The sequence below is a fragment of the Heterocephalus glaber genome, unplaced genomic scaffold (assembly GCF_053883595.1).
Source record: "Heterocephalus glaber isolate CG9 unplaced genomic scaffold, H.glaber_assembly_v1.0 deba00001497, whole genome shotgun sequence".
Lineage (NCBI taxonomy): Eukaryota > Metazoa > Chordata > Mammalia > Rodentia > Bathyergidae > Heterocephalus > Heterocephalus glaber.
In genome coordinates this window covers 14,936,938-14,947,144 of record NW_028258320.1, presented here as the reverse complement: position 1 = coordinate 14,947,144, position 10,207 = coordinate 14,936,938, and the positions used below count along the sequence as shown (strand labels likewise).

The window sequence follows — 10,207 nt, the reverse complement described above, 5'->3', positions numbered from 1 at the left end:
TCAGCTTCCGTATCTACCAAAGCTGGAGGGTGTTCCAGGGCATTATCCATCAGAAGAAGGCAACTTTCAGGCAGTTGGCTGTCAGAAAGATTTTTTTTTTTGTACTGGGGATCAAACTCAGGACCTTACACTTTCAAGGCAGGCACGGCACCACTGAGGTAAATCTGAGGCCTAGAAAGATATTTCTTAACAGTGGATGCAAACACCTTATGCACCCATTCCATGAACACTGTCTTGTGACCTAAGCTTTCCCATTGGACCTCCACATGACAGGCAGTCTGGCCTTGTTCATATTCTGTTCTTTGAATGCATGAGGGGTCTGGGAATGGTACACCAGTAGTGACAATCTTCAGATCAGCACTTGCATTTGCACACAGCAAGAGTCGATCTCTCCTTCATGGGCTTAGCCTTGGCAGTGCCTTTCCCTCCTGCATAAGTTCTGTTCAGCATCTTCTTCCAGAAGAACCCTGTTATATCACAGTTGAACACTTATTGAGCAAGGTATCCTTCTGCCTTCATGAATTCTTATAGACTTCTGCAGCTGCCTTGTCAGAATGGGAAGTCTCACCATATCTTATCACACTGTGGATGCCACTTCTCTTGTGGAATTTATCAAACCACCCTCTACTCGCTTTAATTCATCACTTGTTGCAGTTGTAGAGGGATTTTCTTGCAGTAAATCACTGTGCAATCTCCTGGCTTTTTCACAGATCATAGCTTCACTAATGCTATCACCTGGCAGCTATTTCTCATTCAACTACACTAACAAAAGTTTTTCCACCTCTTTCAACACTTGGTTAATATCATTACTCTTTTTGCCACATCAGCTCCTTTGATGGCATACTTATTCTTCGAAATAGTTGCGATTGTTGACATCACCATCTTGTACTCTGAGGCCAGATCAGTCACATGAATACCATACTCACGCTTTTCTATAATTTCTTTCAATTCAATGGTTACTTTCTTCAAAACTTTACCATTCTTGCTCTACACTTTCTTGTTACCCTCATTACTGCTCTGCATGTTCTTCTCACCTTCATTACTGCTCTGCACTTTCATTTTTTACCACCATGCTTGCTCTGCACTTTCTTTGGAGCCATGCTGGATTGAATAATATTGTACTGTATGTGCTAAAAATCACACAAAAAAAATCACAGCAAGTGTGCACAGGTCTGTCTGCAACCATAATCTCAACTAGAGGAAGCCACTATGTCAGAATGGGGAAGATGGTTGCAGTCGTTTGTCATCCAATGCAGTTTGTGAATAGAAGCAAAAATTTGCCAAACCCTTCTGTTCATGAACTGATGTACTGCTGTACTCTACTGGACACTGGACTAGAGGCCACACCTGTTTCATTCCAGCAAAGAATTTGTCTACACTGTTCATGTCCTAAAACTTGGTGGGTGTGAGGCTGATTTTAAAGGTAGTAGACTAAAGTGGTGGAGGGAATTTCAACATCCAGGTTGTGGCATGAGTACTGCTGACTCTTTTAGTCAGATCTACAGTGAGCAAAAACAGAGATAAATACAGTGGTACTTCAGTTCACAAATGCTTTTGTTTCCAAACAATTTGGTTTGCAAACATAAGTGTTTGGTAAAATTTTGTTTTTGTTTGCAAATTCTTCAGGTGACAAACACAACCTCAGCCATCTTTCCTCAAATCATAGAACAAATTAAGTTTGTGAACCGAGGTACCACTGTAATTTGGAAAATGTGCAGCTTGGCCAGAAAGGAAGCACCTGTAAAGTTGGGCCCTGGATTGTGTGGATGCTGAAAAGATTAGCGTAAAAAAGCCAAGTACTTTGCATCAGGACAATAGGAAAGATGCCTTGAGGTCATCTCAGGAAAAGCCCAGGCCTTAGTCAAGCCACACTCAAAGGTGTAAAAGCATAGACTCCTCTAAAGACTTTGCTTGAGAACCCCAGGGTGCCCTGCTCATTCAGGGCTGCCTAAAGAAATAGATCTCAGGGCTGGGGATTTAGCTCAGTAGTGCTGCTGCCTGCCTTGAAAGCGTAAGGTCCTGAGTTCGATCCCTGGTACCAAAGGAAAAAAAAAAAAGAAAAGAAAAAAAGCTTTCAGGAAACATACCCCAAGTCCAGCCATCCAGGAACCAAGAGACCAATGGAGCTATGGTCCACAGGGGCCAGGCTACTGCTCCAGCCAGCAGGACACCTTGATGTTATCCAAGTGGTTCTAACTTTTCAGGCATGCAGAATCCAAGAGTTATGAGGTAATGGAGGCTTCTATCCAGATTTCAGAAGGCCTGGAAGACCAGGCATAAATGTGTGACAGGGTCACAGTCCCTGCCAGGAGTTCCTGAGAGGATGATACATGAAGCCAAAGGCACAGTGGTGACCTTAGGAAGTTGGAAATGTCAGGAATTTAAAACACCTACTGAGGAAAACTACATAGCAAGTGGAGCCAGCCTGAGTGGCCACAGGGATGGGGCTGCCCATACCCTTTGGAGCTCACAATTTACCACAACTTGCTTATTGATTCAATTCCTTTGCAATCTTCCATCCCCCCCTTTTAGAATGAGAATGTTTGCCCTATATTTTAAAAGTATTAAACTTTTTGATTTTTACAGGGCTCACAGTTGAGTTTGCTTTGAGTCTCAGATGTGACTTTGGACTTAGGATTTTTCCGCAGTACTGGAACTGTGAAGAATTTGGGAACTCAGAGATGGACATGAGCCTTTTGGGGGCAAGAGGCAGAATATTATGGTGTATATCTAAACCATCTCCCAAAAGTCTCATAGGGCCTAGTTAGAAGAGGTGGGTCACTGTGGCTGTGACATGGAAGAGTGTCTTTCTTGACCCATGCTCCTCTCTTCTCTCCACTTCCTGGCTGCTATGGGGGTGAGCAGGTCTATTCTGCCCATCCCAAGCCCCTTTAAAATTTTCTTGAGGGGCTGGGGATTTAGCTCAGTGGTTCCGCTGCCTGCCCTGCAAGCGCAAGGACCCAAGTTCGATCCCTGGTACCAAAGGAAAAAAAAAAAATTTATTGAGACAGGGTGTTGCTAAACCACTAAGTTGCCCAGGCTAAGCTCAAACTCATGATCCTTCTGCCTCAGCCTCCTGGGGTGCGGGACTTACAGACATGTGTCAGCCTGCCCAGCTCTAGCCTGTTTTTTGTATTTTATTTTCGGACAGGATCTCATTAAGTCACTAGGTTGTCCAGGCTGGGGCCAAACTTAATGGTTCTCTTGCCTTGATCTCCCAAAGTGCTGGGATTACAGGGGAGTGCCGCTAGGCTGGCAGCACTTCATTATATTTCTGAATTGGCAATCATGTTCTCAAATCAAACCAGACCAGTATCACTTTTTTTTTTTGGTACCAGGGATCAAACTTGGGTCCTTGCGCTTGCAAGGCAGGCAGCGGAACCACTGAGCTAAATCCCCAGTCCCCGCAGTATCACTTTTTAAAAATACTACTTTTGCATTTTTGGCACTAGATAGAGGTGATGGGTAACCTTTTAACATAATTGCTCATAGGGCCGAGGATTTATCTCAGTGGTTCTGCCGCCTGCCTCGCAAGTGCAAAGTCCTGAGTCCAATCCCCAGTACCAAAAAAAAAAAAAGGAAAAAACCATAATTGGTCATAATTATACAGAATTAGATCACTAATTTTTATTCAATTTGAAAACCTGATTAGAACCAAAGCAGTAAGAATGAAGCGTTAGAAATATTGCAAAATTACTACATCACTGTGATATGGCTTTACATTGATTGTACATATAGGAAAAAATAACATTAGAATTAAGGCAATAAAGGGCCGGGGATTTAGCTCAGTGGTTCTTCTGCCTGCCTCCGAAGTGCAAGGACCCGAGTTCGATCCCTGGTACCAAAAAAAAAAAAAGAAAAAAAGAATTAAGGCAATAACAACATGTGCAAACCAAACACATTAACCTTGATAGTCCTTAAGTTGTTTTGATTCGGTGATGGCTGATGCTGCATGCAGGTCAGTCTGCTTTGAAGGACTTCATCCATTTAAAAAAATTCCCTCCTACTGGCCCACAATGGCGAGAAGAAGTCTTCGATAATCTCCACTTGTGTCACTTGCAATCACTGTGCCCAGTGTCTTCTGATACATGTGAGTAAATAACTGTTTTATTTGTACAAGGTCGATCTGTGCAAGAAATGACAAGTTTAAAAAAGTGTGTCAAAATAAAATTTTATCACAGTTCTGTTTTTGTTTGGTACTGGACATCGAACTTGGGACCTTGCGCTTTCAAGGCAGGCAGCAGAACCACTGAGCTAAACACCTGGCCCTATTACAGTTCTTTTTAAAATAATAATCAAAATAGGGAAGGGAGGGAGAAATATCAAGTGACTGACATTTTTATAGCTAATATTCATACTGACACTAGCACTACTCAGTGAAGGTCTGACTCACTGCTCTGTAAAATACTGAATAAGAGTGGTACTAGTCTGATCTATTATTCTAAAATGTTAGTCATTGAAAAAACACAGGGGCCAGGTGTGGTGGTGCATGCCTGTGATCCCAGCACTAGGGAGGTTGAGGCAGGAGGATCACTGTGAGTTCGAGGCCAACCTGAACTACATAGTGAGACCCTGTCTCAAAAAAACAACAAACAAAACACAGGATGGCTATCATAGGATACACCATTTGATGACAGAATGCCTATCATCAAAAATACTGAGGGCCAGGGATCCCTGGTACCAAAAAAAACCAAAACAAAAACAGCAAGCATAGGGGCCAGGAATTTAGCTCAGTGGCACTGCCTTGAAAGAGCAAGGTCATGAGTTCAAACCCCAGTAGCAAAAAAAAAAAATTATATTATCCACTTCTTGATAAAAAAAAGTAAAAACAGGAACTTGAACAAATATACAGATATTTGTGGACCCATGTTCATAGCGAGATTATTCACAATAGCCAAAAGATGGACACACCCCAACTATGCCTAGAGAGATAAATGAATTAGCAGGTGATATACAGATATTATTTAGGCTTAAAAAGGAAGATATGCATGCTTCTAATCCTAGCACTCTGGGAGACTGAAGCAGTAGCATCCTAAGTTTAAGCCCAGCCTGGGTAACTTGGCTACTTAATGAGAATCTGTCTGAAAACGTAAAAGAAAAGGCTGAGAATTTAGCTTAGTGTGAAGGCTCTAGGTTCAGTCCCCAGTACTTCAATCAATCAATCAATCAATCTTCTAAAAACCACACAAGTTTTGGGCCGGGGATTTAGCTCAGTGGTTCCGGCGCCTGCCCTGCAAGTGCAAGGTCCTGAGTTCCATCCCTGGTACCAAAAAAAACCCAAAATCAAGACCAACCAGACAAAAAGAGAAAGTGCTGCCTGGGCTCACCTCACTTCGAGAAACCACAATTCTGACCAGGGTGGAGTCATCTGTGCCGGCACCTTTCATGGAATAGTAGAGCCGCTCAGCAAAGAAGGCAGGACGGTTCAGGGCACACTGCACTGCAAGTCAGAGAGAGACACTTCAGACCAGAGTCGGAACATGACAAACCACCCCAACCCTCCAGCTTTTTTTTTTTTTTTAATCACATCTAGCCTGCCTTTATTCTCCATGGAATCATCTTGGAAATCTGAGAGGAGGTGAAGATGTCTCCCAACCCACTTGATTTTTCTCAGCATCTTTCTTTCTAGCTGCATCAGACAGGCAACCTTCAATTCTAGAAAATAAATCCTACTTTCTCTCTATAGATGTACTGACTTAGATTCTTTATATATTCTCCCTTTACAGTGTGAAAACCTGAAGCAATAATGTTTTCCTAAAAGAAACAATAACAAAATCCTGAATTCTATAAAGTCAAATATCATTTGGCTGAAAGATATGAGATATATTCTAACTTAAAAAAACAGACGAGCAGTTTCCAAATGATGTTAAAAAATCTGACATCTCTTTGAAATTCATTCAACAAAGTATCTTCCTACAGAAGGTAAAGAAGTACTAACTGTGCATTATTACTTTAATTACAATTACAATAATATTTGCAATACCAATTGCTAATACCAGTGTGTTAGTACACTAGTATTCTCCTGAGTCCATTAGGCACAAAATTTCCATTTCATTAGGCACTGGGTGTTATATCATCAGAAATTAGTTAATTTCAAAAGGTATCTGTCTGAGTGGTTGAAAGGTGTATTTTGAGGGCTCAAAATCATGTACTGTAGGGCCAGTGGCACCACACCTGCCTTGCAAGCACAAGGTCCTGAGTTCAATCCTTGGTACCGCAAAAAAAAAAAAAAAAAAAAAAATCATGTACTGTAGTGATATCAGAGTTCTCAGGACTTTCCCATTCATCTTAAAGGAGACTCAACACTTGATAGATCTTCCTGCACAGTGTTCAGAAAAGGCCTACAGATGAAGGCCAAATAATTCCCAAACAGTTCTATTTTTTCACACTACCAACCATTCATAGGAAATTATACATAAAAACATAAAATTAAATCAACTTCTGCCTAAGCAGATTCCAGAGAGTCTATATTAATTATAACCACTCAATGAGAACTATTCAAAGCCCCTAATCATTTAAAAACAAAACAAAAACACAAAAGTCTCTTACCAATGGTCTTCAAACCACTTTCAATATAGCCAGAAAACTCGCGACTGATGCTGCTTAACAAATCTCGATTAGCCATCTGCAAAGAAAAATTATAGGGTTAAATACTTTCACATCTTAAAATAGACATCAGGTCTTCAGAAGAGAAGCTCGTACCCTGGAATAAGCCTCTATGGTAGCTTTCAGCTGAGGAAAGCTTCTTGTGGCGAGGATCATATTAAAACAAGACTCATCTGTCCCGAGTCTTCCCTCACCAGCCTGATAGAGGCGCTGGGCATCTTCCTGAGCCATCTGGTGGTTCACACTCTGATTCTCGTCACGATTTCCCTGCAAAAGAGAAAGGTAGGAATTGGAAGAAAAAGCTCTATTAAGCATCCTCTCCCCCATCTAGTTACTTGAGGATTTAAAAGAAATAATTTATTAAAGATTAATGAGGGGAGGGCAAGGGATTTAGCTCAGTGGTTCCACTGCCTGCCTCGCAAGCGCAAGGTCCTGAGTTCAATCCCCCAGTACCAAAAACAGAAACAAAAACAAAACAAAGATTAATAAGGGGCGAGGGATTTAGCTCAGTGGTGCTGCTGCCTGCCTCGCAAGCGCAAGGTCCTAAGTTTGATCCCTGGTACCAAAAAGAAAAAAAAAAAAGTATTTGTTTGGGAAAATAGTTTTGGGGCCAGGGATTTAGCTCAGTGGTTCCGACGCCTGCCTCGTAAGCCCAAAGTCCGGCATTTGATCCCTGGTACCAACCCCCCCCCCCCCGCCAAAAAACATTAATGCAGAAAGTCTGTCCTGTATATCTTTCCTTTCCAAAGAAACTAACAGTGTAGCTAGTCCTATATTATACTGTCAATTTTGGCTTTATAATATTTGATCATGGTTTAATGAGGTCATATTAAAATGAGGAGTTTCTGAAAGTTTTATTTAAATGATTGTAATATATAGAAAGTAACCATGTTTAAGAAGATAATTAAAAGATACTACCTTAGGCAATGTGTTTGACTTATTCAGATGGGTATCAAATTAGTGACCATGCCCACATAAGAGGGAATCATGCTACACAGCATGGCACCACATTCTTTTCATAACTCATTAGACAGTAAAATTTTAATCATTTTTAATTTAAAGTTTTTCTGGCTTGATTAAGTTGTGTGCTGGCCTTGGCCTATTAGTGAAATGGTATGAAACATCACATGCAATTTTAAAACTTTTTGTATTTTTTGCAATAAAGTACATTTTGACTTCTTTAGGATAATGTCAGTAACCAACATATTCTAGTGATTTTAAGGACTGGCAATTTAGCTATTATGATGATTGAAAAAAGAGTTTTTTAAGGATGAAAGATCATTAATGCTTTTTTCCTCATCAAGTATATATGTCTTTGCTTTCCTTTTTCATTTTGCAGCTTCCTATATTCTTTATCTTTAAAAGTTTAATTTTGACATTTAATGTCACAAAATGTTTTTTAAAGCTATTTAGACTTGTCAAACCTGACTTTTATTGTCTTCTAAAAGCCCAAGAGCTTACACTTAATCAAAGAAAAAGCCTCCTTTACCAAACATATGAGGGACCCTATGTCTACATAATCTGCACAGATCTGCCACCGTGGGTTTCTGGTCTTCCTCACAGAGACTGCCAACCCACAGACCGATCAGCAGCCAGGGAGGTTTACTCCACCCCCAATTCCTCTAAGGTGGGAGGAATAAATTTGTATAAGCAAAACCATATAGAACAATAAAAGGAATTTCTGTCCATAGCAAATAGGCCAGTAAGCCTTGCCATCTGCTTTAATGCTGACTCACACTTAAAAGTACAGAAAACTCAAACTTACTAGATTTTCATTGACCACTGAGATGCTCATAGAAGATGCCGTAGAAGACAAATTCAGTTATATTCAACCAAAACAAATACGCTGATTCTTACGCCATGACCTAGTGTCTACAGATGTTAATTCCAACAAGTTATTTGCTTTTAAATGGGCGATTTCATTTTGGGAAATATGTTTCAAAAACATATATGGGTACAGTTATTTGGTGGCTACTGTAGTCTTCTTAGAGAATGTTTATGGTCCTACCTGTATATGAAAACATGGCTAGAATGTTAACTGGATAATGTATATATAAGAAATTAGAGTATGTGAACTGTAACTTCACCCACATTTTAGAAAATTGTTTAATATTTTTGCTAAAACCTTCTTGAAGGATGTGGGAGCCTCTCTACATGAAAATGACTTAGTATTTTAGATTTTAAAAGCCATGTCTGTTAAGGGAAACACAAACAAAAAAAACCCAGCCAAATTTCTCGTTCCTCATTCTGCATTCTTTATTCACTTTTTCAAGCTAATCTCTTTTGTTGCATAATCTGATTGTTAACTAGTCATGGAACAGTAAATAAATGCCTGTTTAATAAAGAACTCTGACCAAGGCTACAAATGCCCACGTTATTTTCAGTATTGTTGGTTATATTTAAATTTTCCTTATAATAAAGCACACTTTTATAATAAAAAAAAAATGAGGAGTTTCAGGGCTTTGAGAACTAAATTAAACCAAAAAAAAGGTTTATACAAAAATGACTACTTAAGGATACAAACTATCACCTAAATGACAAAATTATAACTCTCTGTAGGCTGAAATTTAAGATCAATAAGCACTACATTGAGTTCCACTTGCATTCACTCATGCAACCAAAAACATTGGTAACATTGCTTATTTTATGTATTTGTTTTTGTGGTATTGGGATTTGAACCCAGGACCCTCAGCATAGCCAGGCTAGTCCTTTACCACTGTGCTACACCCCCGGCACAATCAAAGACACTGAACACTTGCTTGGTGCCAGGCAAGGTGCTAGGTGCAGGGACATAAGGAAGAGAAAGTCCTTGCTTTCAAGAAATTTAAGTCTAGGGAGGGAGACTAAAATATGGTTTTGCAAACTTCCTTTCCTTTATCCAAATATAATCATAACATATACCTATCATGGAGATAAATAAAAATGACCGGAACTGGACATGGTGGTGCATACCTGTAACAGGAGGTTTGTAGTAAGTTCAAGGCCAGCCTGAACTATACAATGAGACACTGTCTCAAAAAAAAAAAAAAAAAGAAACTAGATCCTTCCATACACCCAGGTGGGACTAGAAATAGAATAACGTCTATAGAGGTCAGCCTGGCCAAAAAAAAAAAAAGAAAAAAAAGTCTCATGAGCTTTTAAGAAGGCAAGGTTGCCCTCTAGAGTCTCGGTGCTCCTTAGAGGAACAAACTGGGAAAACTCCTTAAAGGTGGAAAACTGCCTTCTGAAAACACCTGGCACAAGGAATATGGAGAGGTGTATTCTACATAGGTAACTGAACATAAAGATGTTAAGAAAACCTTCCCAGACTATAACCTTTGGATTCAAACACACAACACTGCCATCTTCCTAGGAAGCTACTCCTCTGCTCATGCTCTAGAAACGGTATGGCTACTTTTGAGTTTAAAAAGTTTCTTTTTTTTTTCCACTATTTAAAATGTTTTTTTTAAATATTATTTTATTAGTACATTTTAGGTATACAATATAATGATATAATGACATTCATCAATGGAGATTTGCACCTTTACATAATCTCTCTTGGTTATTTTTCCCCATTTCCCTGCCCTCCCTTCAACCCCTCGATCTCTCCCTATTTACAAAG

The 10,207-nt window shown here is 39.8% G+C and overlaps 1 protein-coding gene across 2 annotated transcripts in view; it reads right to left on the bottom strand.

Moving 5' to 3' along the window:
- Positions 1 to 3,602: 3,602 nt before the first annotated feature.
- Positions 3,603 to 10,207, bottom strand: part of Anxa7 (annexin A7) — a 30,023-nt gene continuing 23,418 nt past the window's right edge. For both annotated transcript variants that reach the window (XM_013072999.3, XM_004846276.4), the window contains 4 exons: positions 6,703 to 6,873; positions 6,550 to 6,625; positions 5,328 to 5,440; positions 3,603 to 4,126 (listed from right to left, as the gene is read on the bottom strand). In XM_013072999.3, coding sequence (XP_012928453.1) covers positions 4,004 to 4,126; positions 5,328 to 5,440; positions 6,550 to 6,625; positions 6,703 to 6,873 — 483 coding nt within the window. In that variant the 3' untranslated portion in view covers positions 3,603 to 4,003. The remainder of the gene's footprint in view (positions 4,127 to 5,327; positions 5,441 to 6,549; positions 6,626 to 6,702; positions 6,874 to 10,207) is intronic.